Here is a 20,016-nt window from a genome sequence, read left to right on the forward strand (position 1 = left end):
ATTACAACAACTATAGCCCTTTCCAGAACAGGACTTCTTCTTCCTCTTCTTCTTCCTACCAGGGCTACGGAGCCATGACTTCCCCGCGAAATAACAGCCAGGCTCCAACGGCCGGGGGGCAGCCAGGCAAGCAGCAGCCAGCAGGAGGAACCACTGCTGCTTCGTACAATAATCAGAGGTATAACATGGGAACCCAACAACCTACATCCACGCCAACTTTAAATCAGCTTTTGACATCCCCCAGTTCAGCAAGGAGCTATCCGAATTACCCCCAAGGAGACTATAACAATCAGGAAGGGGCCAGCAAGGGACCAGCAGATATGGGCAGTCAGTATGGAGCTGGTGGTGGTGGTGGTGGTGGTGGTGGAGGAGGAGGAGGAGGAGGAGGTGGTGGTGGTGGGGTCCATCCGGGTTGGCAACAAAGGAGCCACCATCAAGCTCCCATGAGCCCGGGAAACACTGGACAACCTCCCAGCAGAAACCAGGTAAACTCACTCACTGCACAAGCACACTTTCACTGAGTTAACCCGCACAACAAGCACTGTTAAGAGTTGCATATTGCATTGGACTCAGCCATTGTCTATGTAGCAAGAGCTCTTAAAATGGCTGCCTCTCTCTTTTCTCCACAACACCAGCCCCTTGTAACTGTGTTTTACACCGAGAAAGAAGCCACATAGTGTGTTGGAAACAACTTCCAGAGTTGTAGAGGGATTAGTAGTGTGTCCCTGCTGGGTACAGGGCAAAGAGTTTGACTAAGTAGAGCCAGAGTTTGTCAGGAGAAAGTGTGTGCATGTGTGTGTGCAGAGAGGGAGATAAGGCGCAGTGCTTCTTCTCCTCGCTTCATTGTAGGGTTTTAAGTTATTTCTGTAAGAATCTAACCTAGTTTCGCATGTTGTGCTCCTAAACAGTGCTATCAAAAGTGTGTCAATGGCTGTCAGGGGTAATAAACAAGATGCAAATTGTGGTTAAGTAACATTTGCATAATCATTAACGTGAAAGAAGAACACTGTGTCGGTTTTAAAAAGGCAAGGTGGGGTTTGTGTCTCAGTCTTGTGCATGGCAAAACATGCATGCTGCGGAGTGTTTACTCGGATCAAAGTGTAATTGTGGCCGCGATTGATTCATCCTGACGGAAACGGAGGGGTTTTCATTCATTTGTGGCTCGGTTTTCGCCTTTTTCCCCCCTCCTCTCCTTTGCCTCTGTGCTCCATGTGCCGCCTTGTAAACACGGAGCTTTAAGAGTTGGCAAAGTGCAGATTGCCTTTGCTCTGGGATTTGAATTATGGAGGTAAAATCCTGCTGTCAGAGCCAGGAGACAGTTGGTCTTAGGTTGACATGCGAGCAGAGATCTGATTGGCTCCCCCTTTCCCTCGGCTCTCGGCCATTTATAATTGCATCTAATGGAAAAGGCTGCAGAAAAACAGCCACCCTTTGCACGGATATATTCCTGCACCGTGGCAAGGCATCCTTATTATTTTCTGTATTCATTTTAAAACATTAATGCAGGCATTTGCATACAAATATGTATTTGTATGTACATCAAAATGCACCTTAATTCTCCCATTGCAACAGAAACAGCACTATTATTCCAGAATATTATTTACTCATTGGTTGCATCTATTTAAAGCATTTCTTAAGAACACAGTTCCTCCCACTGCAGTCATTTGCATGATGACTGTACTCCAAAGATCCACCTCATGCACAGGTAACTTTTATCATTTTTAGTTGACCTCACACATGCACCTGAAGTGTTTTATCTTTACACTTGTTCAGTTTGGTACTCTGTGCACAGCTGCTTTTTTATTTGGCTGACTCTGGTTCAGCACATAGAGTAGGTGTGGTCATGAAGCACTGTTGCACAAGTGTGTTTCCCACTGTTTCCAGATCAGTTTGAAGTCCCTTTATCTCCCGGGCCATGTGAGAGGGTTGGACTGGCTGCAGTTTTGTTTACAAGCAGCCAAGGTGTCATCAGAGTGTCACGGCTTTTTTTTCCGTGCTTCTTCCAGCAGGATACAATAGCTTAATTCGCCTCCACATGCAGAGAGAGAGAGAGAGAGGGAGAGCGAGAGAGAGTATCAACAGTGTCTCTCCCTCCCTCCTCTCTCTTCAGTGATAACAGCCACATGTGCACTGTTTTCACTCTGCAATTATTTGTCAAAGGCAGCATCAGTGGAGTGTGTACAGTACTATGAAGGACTATTTCTGTCATCTAGATAAACACGTGAAGGTTGGCGCCAGTCTGTTGCTTTTGTTACGAATAAGGCATGTGATTCCTTTTAGGAAATAAATCTGTTTGTTTTTCACTCAAAGAGGAAATTGTATTCACTTCTTTTAGAGACAATATTTTGTTTGCGATTCAATTAATTCTGTCGTTGCATCATCCCATATTTTTTTGTGTTGGTTAACTTTGCGGCTTTAGGCATATACTACTAAGGTACTGCTGTATGTGTGTTGCTTTATTCTTATTTTTGTGCTGCATTATTTCTTTCTAACACACACACAGTTCATCTAGAAGTGATACCACACATGTTGCCGTTTAAACTTTAAGGTGCTATTCGCTGGTCTTTATGTTGATTTCCACCTTTAAATGTCAGCAAAAAGGTTTGGTTCAAATTATTTTAATCTATATGTCGAGATATTTAGGCAGCATGGTCAAACTCAACTGGGAATCTTCAGAGAATAAGAAGTGTCTTGCTGATGAGCCCTTTTGATTCAGTAGTGCTGCTGATTGAGTAAAGTTGGATTTCCGTTTCAATTTGTCACTTCCTGTGTGCGAAGAAGTGTCCGAACGAAGCTGCTCAAGATACAGGAGTGTAACTGATGCTGGTGAACATCATGCCTATCTTGATGTAGCTAAATTATTTCCACGTTACAGAAGTTGTGTTTCATTGAGCGGTCAAATGTTTCTTTAAGCTGTTTTTTTGTACCTTTTACACCACTCATTTTCAGGATGTGGTCAATCACGAGCGTGTTCTCCTTGGTTGTTTGATACATTTATCAAAAGAAGTAATTGCGGTCGTTGGATCGCTTCATGTGGCTCACTATCATCAAACCCCATGAACCTAAGAAGCTTTAAGATGCAGTACATGTTCTATCAGATAGACTTCTCTCATAGATTAATTATAGGAAATGTCACTTGGCATTTAATGTCCTGTGATGTGAGTGTTTGTGCGTGATGCTGAAATAATTATATATCTTCCAGCCCTGGTTCATATCCAGATTTAATTAAGGTAAATCAGGTAAATTCACAGCATCTCTTCGGTGAACTTTTCTCAGTTGACGCATCTATTTTTGGACATATTTTTTTGATGCCAATGTTTTAGCCATCTTAATATTGAGGCTACTGTGATGATGACCACATTGATGACCACATGGGTTATATTCTTTTGTATTGAGATTAGTGTTTCCGCCAGACCAGGGCTGAGAGGGCGTCCACCCCGAGAGCGCGTCCACCCCGAGAGCGCGCGGGGGTGACGCCACGTCGTGTCACGTCACTTGAATTTTGAATTGAGCCGTCCCTTATAGATACTATCTCTTAACGTATGCACACACACAATTTTGAATTGAGCCGTCCCTTATAGATACTATCTCTTAACGTATGCACACACACAATTTAGAATTGCGCCGTCCCTTATCCTATCTCTTAATGTCTCCCTGCCGACAGGGACACCCCTCCTGGCACGGTCCTTGGAAGATGCGGCGGTGTTCTGTTTTTTCCCGTCACAGGAACGCGCTTCGCTGGCGGCAAAATTAATCCCACCAGACTCCTTTGCCCCTCCACCAGAGGGATGTCCTTCTCCTTTTTCCTTTTCGTCATTTCAAGCGATAAAACTCTCGATCTTCTCTCAAATTATTACTTTTTTTGGAAGCCCTCGGCTCGAGTTCAGGGCGTAACAAGCTGAATAAAGGCGTCAAATGGCGGCGAGACGCCCCCCTGGTGGAAACGCTGATTGAGATTGCGTTGGGAAAAGTATTTCTGATGATACTCTTTTCATTTACATATCTTAGTCATTCTATTGCTCAATAGACTCAAGACTTCAGAAACCTAAAGTTTATTACCTTTCTAGTCAGTTCTGGATGTAGCCTAGAATCAGCAACACTCGTCTCACTGAATAATGGTAAATGGACTGTACTTATATAGCGCTTTATCCAGTCTTTAAGACCCCTCAAAGCGCTTTACATACTACATGTCATTCACCCATTCACACAGAGCAGTATACCTTACTCTAGGACCTAACATTCACACAGACTCACACACCGTTGGCCATCGGGAGCAACTCAGGGTTAAGTATCTTTCCCAAGGATACATCGACATGTTGACTGCATGGGCTGGGACCGCACTCCCGCGCAGCCACAGTCGCCCTAATAATATCTAGGTTTAATCTCTATATTTCATTGTATTGTGTACAAAACAACATTTCCTTTGTATATTTGTCGTTAAATTAGAGCTATGAACTTAGAATAATGTCTCGCTGTGAAAGTAGTTTGCAGTAATCTTTGTTGGCGCTTGCGTTCTTTCAACTTCTATCTGAACACTTCTTATGCTTTTTATATACTAAATATTCATATTTTGAAGAGTTTGATCAAGAAGTCTAGGCTCAGTCTTTATGTGCACGTGGAAAAAGAGTGACTGTCTGGTAATTAAAGACTTTATTTGTTACACTTAAAGTTGGTAAAAACAGGGTCTGTATGGGACAGAAAGTGAATAGTGTTGAAAGTGTTTCTCACAGACTATCCCCTGTCCATGATAGTTGCTGTCGGCTGTGCGCATTATATTAAATGCTTTAACTCTCCCTTCATTACCGGCGCCACTATTGGCCTTTTAACTGGCGGATATATCGCCGGTAATGTTTCGATAGATGATTTTTATGGAGCGATTCACCTGCCTCGGGCCACCTGCTGAAGATGAATAATGTGCTAATTGAGTGGTGTGTGAGGGGCTAATATTATGGGTGTGTGAGGGGCTAATATTATGGGTTTTCATTACACACAAACAAATACTCACAAGTGTGTTTTGGCGGGGTTGCTTTCTGATGGTTTTAACGCCAGGTGTTTCCCTCCGCCTCACACATGGGAGTCGGGAAAATCCCCCCTTCAGATCTGCAAGGCTGACTCCCCAAATTGAATTAGAATTAAATCATAATCGAAGACACTTTGGAAATATTTCTTTGGGAAGAACATAATGAAAAACACCGAAGCGAGGCTGTTAAATTGACAGATGCTAATGGCTCTGCTGCGGATGTACAAGGGAAGCCCTGCAAATTGGAAAGTAGCGTACAAACAAACAGACTCATGACAGCTTTACGGTGCCAAAAAGTCTCACTAGTAATGAAGATTGAATGTATTTAATATAAAACAGCACAAAACATCTCGCCTGTGTCGGCATTGTTATTCAAAAGTAAACTAATTAGAGCTTTAAACTGATCACGATGCTCATATTTAACACACCAGAGCTGAGCTAAGTGTCATTTATTTCAGTGATTATTGGACATTTGATTTGAGTTCAAACTGGATATTTGAAGTATACTCAAAGCAGAGTCCTTCACACTGAAACAGGATTTAAATAATATTACATTTGCCTTCTGCAATGAGAATTAGAGTGATCAAAATGTGTTCAAAGATTAGCACAAAATGATAGCCAATTACAGCCGACAATTTGATATTAGTTTTTTATCGATTGCGAATATCTTTCCCAATTGACTGATTAATCTAATCACAATATCCAAAAGCTCAAAGTGATGTCTGGGAATGTCCAAAGATACTTAGCTATTTAACTAAAACACAGCTTAATTAAAAAGGAAGTCACACATTTGAAAAGCTGGTACTGCATATGTTTTTGTATTGTTCTGATAAGAATCACTTCAAATGATTCATGGAATATATTTTAATTTTAATTAACTGAGCAATCATTTCAGCCCTTTCCAAATCTGCTCGTTTAAGCTTCTGAAATATGCAGATTTAATGTTTTTCCTTGTCATATTTTCACATGGGTTTCAAACTCAAATACACAGTGGGCCAAAATAAAAAAATGAGTACTAGTGGAGGGCCGGACTGGTTCAACGTTTATTGCAGAACGTATTGAAATGAACTTATTGCACATATTAAACCTGGAACTAACAAAAATGTAATTATTGCCTATAAAAACAACATTAAAAATTAAATAATCAGTTGCATTCATTTCTTATGGCTCTATCTGCAGCTTTTCCAGAGTCATTTCTTATGATTACATTTTCCCACAGGCCATGGAATTTTATGGAAATATACTTTTTTTTCAGACAAATCATTCGATTTAAAAATGTCACATGGCTTCAAAGAAGTAAATCAAAGGTAATTCACTTGATAGAATAAAAGATGAATCGTTTTTTTAATTAGTCATACATGTAATTTCTGGTTGCAGCTCTTCTTGAGACTTTTTGTATTTCAAATGATTAATTAAATGTATTTTAAAATGTGGAGAACGATAAGAGTTGCGTCTATGGACAGTCCACCGAGTGTCAACCTAAACAGAATCCCTAGAAAGTGAAATGCTGTTCTTTGAAAGCTGCTGAAGCACTTTTTGAATGTCCCACTTGCAAATACACAACACACGTTTCCAAGAAAACATTCAGAACAATACATTCCTCCCACTGTGGAGAATAAAGAGGAAGCCCGAGCTTTCGAAGAGGAAGTTCACTCTCGGCTCTTTCACTCTGCTTTGCTGAGTAATGATTCTCCACACGCCACATGGACAGCATGCTGCCTCCCGGCAACTCTGTGTGTGTGTGTGTGTGTGTGTGTGTGTGTGTGTGTGTGTGTGTGAGAGACTGGATGATGGTGTGTGTGTGTGAGAGACTGGAAGATGTGTGTGTGACGGTGAGGGAGAAACGGTGTCAGTGATACCCAGGAGAAGGAGGGGTTGGGTGTTTTGTGAATGATCTTCGTCTGCCCCTGACAGCTGTGTGTATTTGTGCATAAAGTGAGCCAGTTACTCGGTGGTCGTTGTGTGTGTGTTTTTAATGTGTGTGTCAGTGTGTGTGTGTTGCTGCCTCAGGAGCGTCTCTGACCTGCTCTTACTCCACGTGTCACCAGCAATCCGTCTTTCTTCTTTAACATCACCCTTACTTATTTACTTTGGGTCGACCTGCTGACAGCTAAAGTCAGCGTTGCATTTTCCTTAGCAGATGAGTTTAAATTATGATAATTTTTAGGTTCATATTTGTTATTAGTGTCTCTGCTGGGACATGTCTCCATGCTTTAAAGTTCAAAAACTCTTTATACGTCTCACTGCCTGTGCTGCAGCACCTCTTTTCACCCTCTGTCTGAAACCAGACAGCGCTATCACATCGTACGCGAGAGCGCGAATGTTACACAGGGATGTGTGGAGGCGTTTTAGGCAACCTATATAACACACTACAGGAAAGGGAAACCCTAAAAAGCACAATAGGGCCCCTTTAATAGAGTGGTACAGGAATGAGTCCTAAAACCACGGAATGAGTTAGCATTTTAGCGCTCCCATGTCTCAAAGTCAATGTTTTTTTTAATTGGTTTGTGGTTAGATGCATAGAATAGAATCGTTTGTCATTATACATGTACAATGAGATAATAATAAATGCTTCTCCCTTTCAAGAAACAAAAACATCACAACATAAGACAACAAAATACACGCAGCATACATACTTAGGAATAAGGAATAAAGGAATAAAGGAATAAAGTGCAGTAATTATGTCCAGGAGTATAAAAATAAAATCTGTAATGTAATAAATAATAATAATAGTAATGATATGTATGTATGTATGTATGTATGTATGTATGTATGTGTGTATATATATATATAATGTATATGTATATATATGCATATGCATGAAATAAGATATATGTTTAACAGAAGCACACAAGATTGTAACGTTTTCTCCTACACTATAAGATATGTCAGTGAATAGCACACTGGTGAATTTTAGGAAACGGTTGCTTTGGTGGAATTTTTGATACACGTCAGAAGAAAACTAAGCATTGACCGATTGCTTCCAGCTTTATTGACTTCCCCAAACTACAGCAAAATACTGCATGCACCCAATATCTGATTATAAAAGTGAACGCTTTGGTTTTCATACGTCCCTGACAGTAGAATTATGAATCTGAATAACTGTACGCCCTGAGTTGCACATTAAAACCAGTTCCTCCACGGGCAAAATGTCAAACTTTGGCTATTGCATCAGGGCACGTCGCAATCCAAAGGTAATTCATTTCTTTTGACATTTACCTTTCTAAAATGCTCCGTATTAGCATAGTAATATCGTCCTCCGAGCATCAGACTACAGACTTCATTTACATGACGCATTGCGCGTGTGTGTTTTTATGGAATAAAGTGGTTAACCTTTTAAATTGGCGGCAGTTGTTGATCGTAGAAAGTAGAGACTGATGCTTCCTGCCTCTTCATACAGCTCTCACCTTTGCTCTCTACAGAAAAAAAATGGTATGCCTCATCATAGAAAGTAGAAGGAGGAACAGATGCTTGCTCTCTTTATGTCTTTTGAGGAAATCGATCATGACGTCTGTTTGTGTGGATTTCGCCCTCCAGTCATGGCGTTGCTTTCTGTTTTCCCTGATGTAGTATAGCTACTGTTTTAAGTTATATTCTCAAGGCTCATAAAACCAAAGATGTTGAGTGCATCTAGGATGAGCTGGTAAAAAGACTGTGCATACTGAAATTATCCTAGCAAAGTGGATCAATACCCAGTGCAAGCCTCCTGTTGTAGAGCTTAATACCAGCAGTAAAGCAGAAACTAGTGCTCAAATAATTAGAAAAGTAATGGATTTGTTGATTAAATTAATGTGTAACAATGTAGAGGGTTGTTACAAATGTTAACTAGGGCTGAACGATTAATCGATTTAAAATCGAAATCGCAATTTGAAATGATACAATTATCAAATCGCAAAGCCTGCAATGTTCTTCTTGTGTGTCAGTCATCCACACCAATCAGAAGTGCTGTGCTCCACATGTACCAGCCATTGTTAACCAATCAGAAGTGGCCCATGATAGAAGGTGATAGACAGATTGATCCAATCACCTGCCAAGTATTTTTGAAAGTGCCTGCCCTTTCCAAATGGCTTCAATGGAGCTCTCCTAGATGGTTTGGTGAACCATCTGAGCCAGGTTAGTAATGCTCCATCACATGTTTCTATTACAGGGTGAATCTTAAACTGAAGCTTGACTTTAAAGCAACCCAACGGAAGTTTCATGTAAGTTTAGTTCTTCCACTCGTAGCTCGGGCTGCGGGGGTGCTAGAGACGGGAGCACGTTGATGCGACCTTCCTAGCCGGAGATATGGCCGCATTTTAAAATAAACTTCCGTTGGGTCGCTTAAAAACAAATATCGCAAATCGAATCGCAATATCTGTCAGAAAAATCGCAATTAGATTATTTCCCCAAACCGTGCAGCCCTAATGTTTACTTATCAAAAAATGCCACATTTGTGCTTGTTTAAGCCTCTAAAGCAGGGGTCACCAACTACATTTGTCCAAGGGCCAAAATGTATCCAATAGACACTATCGCGGGCCAGCGACAGCGACAATAAATAAATGCTACATAAACGTTATCTTGCACATTTGATCTAACCATCTCCGTTTCTAACTTTCAATATATTTAAAAAGAGATCTCTCTCTCTCTCATCTGCGTGGGGGGGCGGGGCCTCACAGACACACTGCATCTCTCTCGCTCACAGACAGGCTGCAGCGCTTTGCAGTGTGCACACAGTTCTGCCGGTAATGAATATTACATTTTGTGAGGAAACTTTTCCACCAATAATTCCAATAAGTATTCCAAAGTGTGTTCACTTCAGGTTTACGAAAGTAACTGTAATCAGATTACTCGTTTTTCAAATGTAACGCCAGCTGTTAGCCTACTTGATTTTTGTATTCTGATTACGTAACGCCGTTACATGTATTCCGTTCAAACCAAACCCTGCTTCTAGGCTACTGTCCCGCAGCTCCTGCCTCTCTTTTGGACTCTGTCGCAGCGGGGCTGCTGCTGTGGTGCCGAGCGCACAAAGCAGACTCTTCACAACGAAGGATCACTTCTTCTTCAAGGCAGGGAAGGTTTCGCAGTACGCAGTCTACTGTCCCGCAGCTGCTGCCTCTCTGTTGGACTCCGTTACTGCACCTTACTCACGAGACGTTGTAAAAAAAATAATGGGTGGGAGCCGAACGCAGTAACCACTCCGCCAACGCCACAGTCACCCCCGTCGTGCGGGCCGGATGAGAATGTCTGGCGGGCCGGATGTGGCCTGCGGGCCGCCAGTTGGTGGTCACTGCTCTAAAGTGTGGCCCAGTGAATTTACCAGTTCACTAATTCAACATAATGATAGGTTGCAGTCCTAGCAATACCCTTTACATAGGTTACCATAAAGACACTAAGAATAAACAGTTTTCTCCCTGAACTGTACACTCAAAATATAACTTCTAAGTCCTAAAGTATACTCGACAGTTCTTAAAAAGGAGCAGCTGTAGGTCAGCAGGGACACAGACAAAAGCAACAGCAGAAGAGTTATTTAGTACCATTGTGTCTGTGTTGTGTGGCAAAAGACAGTTATTAACACATTTAAACAGTATTAGCTGCCTGGCTAATCCTAACTCTGGACTCTTGATGTGATACTTGAAAGTGTAATGCTTGTAAAAGTTGGGTAATATATTAATATTGTGATGTGAAACTAGATATCATGGAAGATTTAGGATATTTTAAGGTTGCATTACAGTAAGTTGGTGTGTATTTTTCGAATTAACAAGACTTGTAGCTCTGCAATTGTTTGCCTTTACCCTCTGACTGATAATTATTTATCAAAAGTCTCATTATGTAAATACTTTGTGAAAGCATTAATGGTAACCCCTACAATATAACCCGAATATGAAGGTATTTGGCCTATAATATCAGGGTACTTCGTCATGGTGCCCAGCCCTATATGCTATCAGAAACAGCAGTAACTGTTTCTGGCACAGTTTTCCTCTCAAACCTGAGTATTTGCATGGCCGTGCCAAAGAGAGGGATTAAACAACGGTCTCTCCAGTGCACTCACTCATTTGTTTTTAAGTATGGCCTCCACAAGCCATTTCCTCTCCATGCTGCCATTGGAATTAAGAGTGGCACAGACGAACAATTCAATAGTGTTGCTGGAATGAATGCTATAATCAATTTGGAAGTTAGCATTTTTCGCAGTTCTGGTTCCCTCGTCCGGGAATCAATGGCTTGTTTTTGGATGAATGCCTAAAATAAAGTCTGTGGTTATCACAAGACATTCATGCTTTGTCCTACAACATAAAATAAGTCAGAAAATACTAAAATTTCTGAAGCTTCAACATGGCTCAAAAAGGCAGTTGCTAAGAAGTGTATGAGTGAGACAACTAAATGTCATCACCCATTAGCATCCTTTAGCTTAGCGGTGGTGACGTGAAGTCATGTGACCGTGCTGTAGTTCTTTTTATAGCCCATCATTAGCCACCTTTAGCTTAGCGGTGGTGACGTGAAGTCATGTGACCGTGCTGTAGTTCTTTTTATAGCCCATCATTAGCCTCCTTTAGCTTAGCGGTGGTGACGTGAAGTCATGTGACCGTGCTGTAGTTCTTTTTATAGCCCATCATTAGCCTCCTTTAGCTTAGCGGTGGTGACGTGAAGTCATGTGACCGTGCTGTAGTTCTTTTTATAGCCCAACATTAGCCTCCTTTAGCTTAGCGGTGGTGACGTGAAGTCATGACCATGCTGTAGTTCCTTTATAGCCCAACATTAGCCTCCTTTAGCTTAGCGGTGGTGACGTGAAGTCATGTGACCGTGCTGTAGTTCTTTTTATAGCCCAACATTAGCCTCCTTTAGCTTAGCGGTGGTGACGTGAAGTCATGACCATGCTGTAGTTCCTTTATAGCACAACATTAGCCTCCTTTAGCTTAGCGGTGGTGACGTGAAGTCATGTGACCGTGCTGTGGTTCCCTTATAGCCCAACATTAGCCACCTTTAGCTTAGCGGTGGTGACGTGAAGTCATGTGACCGTGCTGTAGTTCCCTTATAGCCCAACATTAGCCACCTTTAGCTTAGCGGTGGTGACGTGAAGTCATGTGACCGTGCTGTAGTTCCTTTATAGCCCAACATTAGCCTCCTTTAGCTTAGCGGTGGTGACGTGAAGTCATGTGACAGTGCTGTGGTTAACGTTAGCTTTTAACTTCTGGAGACTGCATTTTCGCTTCAAAATGTAAAAAAGTGGTGTTAATATGTCGTGTTATCCTACTAAACATAAAATGATAGTATCAAGAACGCTATTTTATGCAATATTGCGAAATCCAATGGAGAAAAACCCATTGTGGACGGAACCAGGGAGATGATTAATTTCCAGTTTTGGAGTACAAAAATACAGCGTCACTGCACCGCTTACATTTAAAACAACAACTGTGACCAAGCATGTTTTCCTCTGTCTGAATTTGTGTGTGTGTGTGTGTGTGTGTGTGTGGGTGTCAGTGTTGTGACTGTAACCATGAGGCAGGCGGTGACCCAGCCAGGTCCTTAAGTGGCTTCGCCTCCCGTTCACTGGCCAGGATATTTTTGGCATCGTGAGTGACACACTTATCGTAATGGGTCGTCCAGGGTGCCAGTGGTCAGCCCGAATAAGCATCTTTCTCTTTAGCCTCCGTAACGTGATGTAACAAATCACTGTCTCGTTTTTCCCCCCAACGCTGACGGAGGACTCGCTAAAAGGTAGAGTCTCTGGGCAGGAACGGAGAGCAAGAAAGAGGCAGAGTTTCCTTTTTCTTCTGGAGTGCTCGGAGTGTAACCTGAGAAACGCTGCCTTACTTAACCTGTACTCGCTCTGTGGCCTTAAATAAACCACACTGCTGTTTATTATGGGATGTGAGTGGACCGTGACCGTAAACACCCGTTGCATTTTAACAATGATCTGCTAAAAATGACGGTGCAACTGGATGTTTAATCTCCAATGTGGAAGAAATGACCTACAATGACGAAGAAGGGTCAATCATAGAGTTGGGTTAGCATTTGAAATGTGTTTATTTGTTGTTTATTATTTTGTATTGCAGTTATTTAAAAACAAAACATTTACACGTATACTGTTTTTTGTTTTGTTTTGTTTTTAATAGCGTAATGTCTAATTACTCTTTCTTTATAAATGTTCTTAAAAGCTAACGTTTTTTTTGTATGTTGAAATACCTGAGTTTTAATGTAAGTACATATAATTCTAGATGACAGAAAATAAGGATAACATCCTTATATATTTTTTTCTTTCTTCTTGTGTGTCAGTCATCCACACCAATCAGAAGTGCTGTGCTCCACATGTACCAGCCATTGTTAACCAATCAGAAGTGGCTCATGATAGTAGGTGATAGACAGATTGATCCAATCACCTGCCAAGTATTTTTGAAATACTTTTCCAAATGCTTCCAATGGAGCTCTCCTAGATGGTTTGGTGAAACAAACCATCTGAGCCAGGTTAGTAATGCTCCATCACATGTTTCTATCACAGGGTGAATCTTAAACTGAAGCTTGACTTTAAAGCAACCCAATGGAAGTTTCATGTAAGTTTAGTTCTTTCACTCCTAGCTTGGGCTGCTGGGGTGCTAGAGACGGGAGCATGTTGATGCGACCTTCCTAGCCGGAGATATGGCCGCATTTTACAATAAACTTCCGTTGGGTCCCTTAAAAACAAATATCGCAAATCGAATCGCAATATCTGTCAGAAAAATCACAATTTGATTATTTCCCCAAACCGTGCAGCCCTATTCTGCATTAGTGCATATTGCGATTTTGATCAAATCCGGATAAATTTTGCACATAAAACTTCCTTTGTTGCCTCCTCAGATGCAGTTCACGCCCCTCAGAGGTTACTATGATTACCACGTTAAAATACGAACATTTGGTTTGTTTCTCCTTTCTCTCCTCACACTCCCCGGCCTTTTCTCACTCCTGGGAATCAGCCACTGTCACTTGGGAAAATATGTGTTTGTCCTGACAGTATGTTCCCTCTGTTTTACCTCCAACCTGAACATCATATTGACAGCCAGGCAGCAGCAGGCAGCCCCTTTTTTATTTATATTTATTTATTTTATCCGCTATAACTCCTCTGATCCACCCAACGGGAGATTTTCTATCCGCTGTGCACACCAGGCCTGTTGGTAAGCAGCGCTGGGAACCAGTTAACAGCTTCAGGCTGTGTTGTTTTTCATCAGTAAACACTCACTCACCTGTGCTAATCAGCTCCGTCACTAATCAATAAAGCTTCCTCTCCCTGAAGGAATGTTATTCTAAGGCTTGATGGCAGTAAAGTGGTCAAAAATACAGATTTGTTGCTCGAGTTCAGGGCGTTCTGAGCTGAATAAGGGCGTCAAATGACGGCAAGACTGGCGGAAACGCTGCATGACATTTGTTTAAGACTTTTTTCATTTCCATTTATGGGTTTAAATGTATAAGTTTTCTGCAACCAATGGGATTGCTTTGATTGGAACTTTATCAATAGGTCAACAGGCAGAAAAATAACCAGCAACTATGTCGTTAAACAATTGTTAAAGTAATTTGAAATCCAAAAAGTGTCTTTAGCTTCTCAAATATGGCAATTCTCTGCTTTTCTTTGTATAATATCTTATTAATAATAATAAGTGAATATTTGGGGTTTTTAGAAAGACTCAACCAGACATTTAGACATAACCTTGGATTTAAAGAAATGGGATGAATATTTTTATGATCTTTGGATTTACCCATGGAAATATTAGTTTAGATCTGATTCTTCGTTTCTATTGTTTTTGTCAAACCACAATGCCTCCCCATCCGCCCCTTGAGTTGATGTTGGTGTGTCGGTTTATTTCTGCCTGTACGATTGCTTGAAAGTCAGCGGAAAAGGGAAGATATACAACAGATCTTGAAAACATCTTTTCAATTCCTCTGCTGTCAAATAAAATGTGAACAGATCTTAAAATATCTATAATATAGTTGGCCACCACATTTTGAGCTGCTTGTCTTTGGGGATAAGACGCTCAGGTGATTCCAATGTTTTCCACTTTGCAGAAGCAGCGTTTCAACCTTTGTTTGTTTCTGTGGTTCTAGCTAACCTCAGATAGCCTCGATGTTTCCCATCACCTCTCGGAGATGTGAGGCAGATTTCGTGCTCACGTTCCTCCTCTCCTCCCCTGAACATCTTTTGAATTCCTTGCAGCATCTGGGTGAACATCTGGGTGCTCATCTGGGTGATCAAGGTGCTTCTACTCAGTGTGGAGAGAAGCACTAGCATATTTACCAAACCCGGACCCTCTGTGCTTTTATCCAGAGTCAGGCAGCGGTCACATCCTCAGATTGATGCAGAGTAATTGAGAACATGACGTTTGTGGTTGTTATTTTTTCCCTTAGCTGCTTGTTGACTTCCGGTTGGATACTTTAAATCTCTATTCATCAAGGTGTGTGTGTGTGTGTGTGTGTGTGTGTGTGTGTGTGTGTGTGTGTGTGTGTGTGTGTGTGTGTGTGTGTGTGTGTGTGTGTGTGTGTGTGTGTGTGTGTGTGTGTGTGTGTGTGTGTGTGTGTGTGTGTGTGTGTGTGTGTGTGTGTGTGTGTGTGTGTGTGTGTGTGTGTGTGTGTGTGTGTGTGTGTGTGTGTGTGTGTGTGTGTGTGTGTGTGTGTGTGTGTGTGTGTGTGTGTGTGTGTGTGTGTGTGTGTGTGTGTGTGTGTGTGTGTGTGTGTGTGTGTGTGTGTGTGTGTGTGTGTGTGTGTGATATGTATTTTTAGTAAAGACCTTGCAAGATCCCACAGATTTCCTCTAAAAATATTTTCCGATTACAATTTTTTTAAAGTTCGTGTATTGAAAGTCCGATCAATTGCTTATCTTTCACTAAATTGGGTCGATAATTTGATTGGTAATAAACATCGAACTAAACCCTCAGGATAATGGTATAGAACATTATCAGTAGTAACCTTAAACACTGTGGCCTATGGTACTGAATTTTAAAATCACCAATTGTGAGAATTTACTGAGATTTATCTCGTCTTAAACTCTCAAGTTTCATTTTTTTTTTACTGTTCGATGGAAGAAGTATTTGTACGTTTCCCCAAACTGTTATGGTAAATTCCCAGCAATAATGTTATAATGAAAGTATCGATAGGACACTTTTCCTCAGGATCAAAGTATTAACTCCTATAATACTGGTCATTCTGGGCATCTCCCACTCTGCTAATACATACCAACATGGATTCAAAGTGCCTAAATTCACTTGAAATTGCCACAAAAGTTGTATAAGATCATATAAAAGTAGTATATTCAATTGTATTTGTACTACTTGCACTATTTTATGTGTTTTATTGTGTTGCGAGTAGCCTGTGACCTCAGATTTTCATTGTCATATCTACTCTGTAGCTATGTACACATGACAATAAAAGCCTTGAAAGTTGCAACTGTCTCCCATCCCCAGTTGTGATGTTTTACTTTCCCTACGAGTCTGTCCTGATCTCTCTGTGCTGTTAGTTGGTGTGTTGCGTGTCAACGGGCTTTAAAGCAGAACAATGGTGTGTGTGCCGAGGCCATGTGGCCGTGTGGAGGATTAAATTAGCAGCAGTTGTTTATCGACTGTCCCCCCAGTCCATCTGCTCCACTCGGCCTCGTAGACTCCAGCTTTGCTCTCAGGCTCTGCTCCAAACACTCCCCCCTTCCTCCCTTCACTCCCAATGCAAATCCCTATCCCCATGACACACACACACACACACAAACACACACACACACACACACACACACACACACACACACACACACACACACACACACACACACACACACACACACACACACACACACACACACACACACACACACACACACACACACACACACACACACACACACACACACACACACACGGTTTTAAATAGTTGCAATATCCACCAGCCACCCAGTCATGACACAATATACTCGCTGCAACCTCTTCTGCCAAGAGAGCTTTCCTCTATGCAGATTAGCCACGTGCTAATTGTGGATATTTATTTATTTTATGGAAGAGAGGAGGGAAAAAAAAGGGAGGGAAGAGTTTCCTTCAGAAATTGATTAGATGACGGAGCAGAAAAACATTGACAGCGTGCAGCGATGTGTTGCCAGCCTGTGTGAATATATCAGAGACTGATAGCTGCATGTGGAGTTGGTTTGTTTGTGAACTGAAAGCGTTTCAGCATTTTAGCAACAATCTGTTTCACGCAAAAGGTCCCCAAATCCATTCTCATGATAGGAGATGTGGATGATTATGTTTTAAAGTGCGGTGTTTTATCTAAAAAAGGGGGATTGATGTGTGAAATATGCCTCATAATCAGGGGCGGTTCTATTAAATGATTCCTTGGCTGACGGAATAGGTGGAACTAATGCTATTTGTCATTCTAGTCGGACCCATTCGAGCGTAAAAACTGTAACTATAAGTATCTGAAATAAATATGTACTGAAACAAATACCAATAACTGTATTGCATTGTTTTGTTATGTGCAATTACTTCATATTGTCTTTGTCTTTTTCGTCCTGCATTTATTTTGCCCCCCTCAGAAAATAACTGCCCCCCCAGTCAAATTGGTCTAGAACCGCCACTGCTCATAATTAAAAATTCCTGAGGAAACACAAATTCGTTTTCATTTTATAATTAGTAGATTTGTTCACAAGTAGCTCAAATAAGACGCACATATTGGCTCAAAACACAATATTGTTTATCAAAGACTTAAAAATGGTGCTGGAAATCTTTAAAATAAACTTTAATTTGGCTTTTTAAATGGATTTTGACCAGATTTTTCAACTGTTATGCATACGACTCTTCATACAAATGTAATGTCTAACGATATATTAATATATCATAACCCCTGAATATCTTATCGCTTGATTCTTGGCAATGCACAGACATTATTGATACTAAAAATTTATTATGAGAGGCAGAATTGCTAGTTTTATTCATTACAGACCAGACTTTCTTTTACGAAAATCATAAAAATCAAACTATTTTTTTACTTTTTCCAGTAAAATAGTGAACATGTTGTACCATGGGGGGCTTTTAATGTCTTAACACAGTATATGCTTTGAGCTGCCACTACATACTAGTGTACTGCGATGTTGATGCTGTCTTTATGTATTGTTCTGATTACTGGGAAATCATTCAACAACTGTTAAAACGGTTTACTGAACACATCTTTTTGCAGTGTTTGGCAGTTATAAGGCCGCTGTGGCAGACCTTGATTGTAGTAATCTGTGTTTCAGACTTCTTCTTATCATCTTTACACTGCGTCTGTCTTTCCCTTTCTGATGCTGCATCATGGTTTCAGACAGAGGGTGAAAAGAGGTGCTGCAGCACAGGCAGTATGAGAGAGATAAAGAGCATTTTGAACATTGAAGCATGGAGACATGTCACGGTAGAGCCCAGTGTTTCCCACAGGGGGCGTCTTCCCGTCATTTGAATTTTTTGAGAGAAGATCGAGTTTTTATCGCTTGAAATGACAAAAAGGTAAAGGAACAAGGACATCCCTCTGTTGGAGGGGCAAAGGAGTCTAGTGGGATTATTTTCGGAGTATTGACGATTGTTTCACCCCCGCTCTCGGGGTGGACGCCCTCTCAGCTCTGGTCTGGCAGAAACACTGGTAGAGACACTATATGAACCTACAGATCTTCTTACAACTGTCACACCGTGATCACTTTGATATTTTTCAATGATGATGACAATAATGGTCCAAAAATGACCTCTCCAATATCGTGAATCAAATCCAATCAGTGAAAATAATCTAAGTAAATTACTCGTTTTTCAATCCTGCAGTCCTAGTACACGTTTTTTCCCCCCCTCAGTCTTGTACCTGCCATATTTGAAGGCCTACTTGACTAAGTTTAATTCGTTATTAAAGCTCCGACTCAAGCAACAACGTGGGAAAATGTATTCAGAAGTTGAAGGGCTTTACTCAACGGCAGCAGCGGTGAAGAGCCACTCATTCTGTTACTAAAGAGAAAAGAGGAACAGACGCTTCAATAGCAGACCCTGACCTCAACACACCCTCACACACACACACACACACACACACACACACACACACACACACACACATACACACATACACACATACACACATACACACACACAGGTTCTCTTAGAGGATGTGTGATGGTGTGTCAGATGTGAACATCTTAAGCAATAGGACTGAAATGCTGGTAAACAGATCAATGACACCGGCCACAGTTTCATCCCAGCTGCTGCTCACAGACGTGTTAACAGCATAGAATGAGGCCGGAGAGAAAAACAACAACACATCTCGAGTAGATTTGACATCCTGGTTAACAGAAAAATAACCACCAACCTACTGATAATTGTTAAAGTTGCAGAAATGGCAAGAAATAATGTTTTTGGCCTCGTAAATGTGGTGTTTTTTTTTAGCTTTCTCTGTTTGATATCACACAAAGCTGTTTCGGGAAGCCTGTTTTTAGTCAAGCTTTTCTTCTTACCGGCTCTTTCCCCACGGAGACTTGTCCCGATCTGTCAGCCTCCTTAATGGAAAAGCAGGAACACAGACATATTCTCTCCGTCAGCCAAAATATCGACCTCAAATCGGGCGAGGGAAATAAAAAACAAAAGGTTGAGTGTTTTATGGCCCGGTCATCGCTGGGAGATTTTGTCTAAATGAGAAATAGATTTTACTTTTTTAGTGTTGCTTGTTTGTTAGCACACGAGTCATTTTTCATGTGGATTGGAGGACGTTAGCGGGTGATACAGCCTCCGTGGAAAACGTTACAGATGACACAGGAGGCTCCGTCTAAAAGCTTTAAGCAGCTCATTAGAAAAAGAGTAATAGTGTCTCTTTATCCGGAGAAAAAGGGGGCTCTAACTAACTAACTTTGTGGGCCGAACTTCTTAGATATTTGCCTCAATTGGACCATTAAAAAAAAAAAAAAAATTCTTTAATTTAAATCTGATTGCAACAGGACGTCCTCATAATGGTATTATGGTACTTCCCATGGCTTCATTTCATACTAAAACATACTTCACCAATGGCAGAATATCAGCTAT

At 41.2% G+C, this 20,016-nt stretch overlaps 1 protein-coding gene across 1 annotated transcript in view; it reads left to right on the forward strand.

Moving 5' to 3' along the window:
* The first annotated feature begins 364 nt into the window (after positions 1-364).
* Positions 365-20,016, forward strand: part of LOC307022561 (uncharacterized protein) — a 33,799-nt gene continuing 14,147 nt past the window's right edge. The window contains exon 1 of the mRNA XM_079655392.1: positions 365-485. Coding sequence (XP_079511518.1) covers positions 444-485 — 42 coding nt within the window. The 5' untranslated portion in view covers positions 365-443. The remainder of the gene's footprint in view (positions 486-20,016) is intronic.

Source organism: Notothenia rossii (genome assembly GCF_949606895.1).
Source record: "Notothenia rossii genome assembly, chromosome: 10".
Taxonomy (NCBI): domain Eukaryota; kingdom Metazoa; phylum Chordata; class Actinopteri; order Perciformes; family Nototheniidae; genus Notothenia; species Notothenia rossii.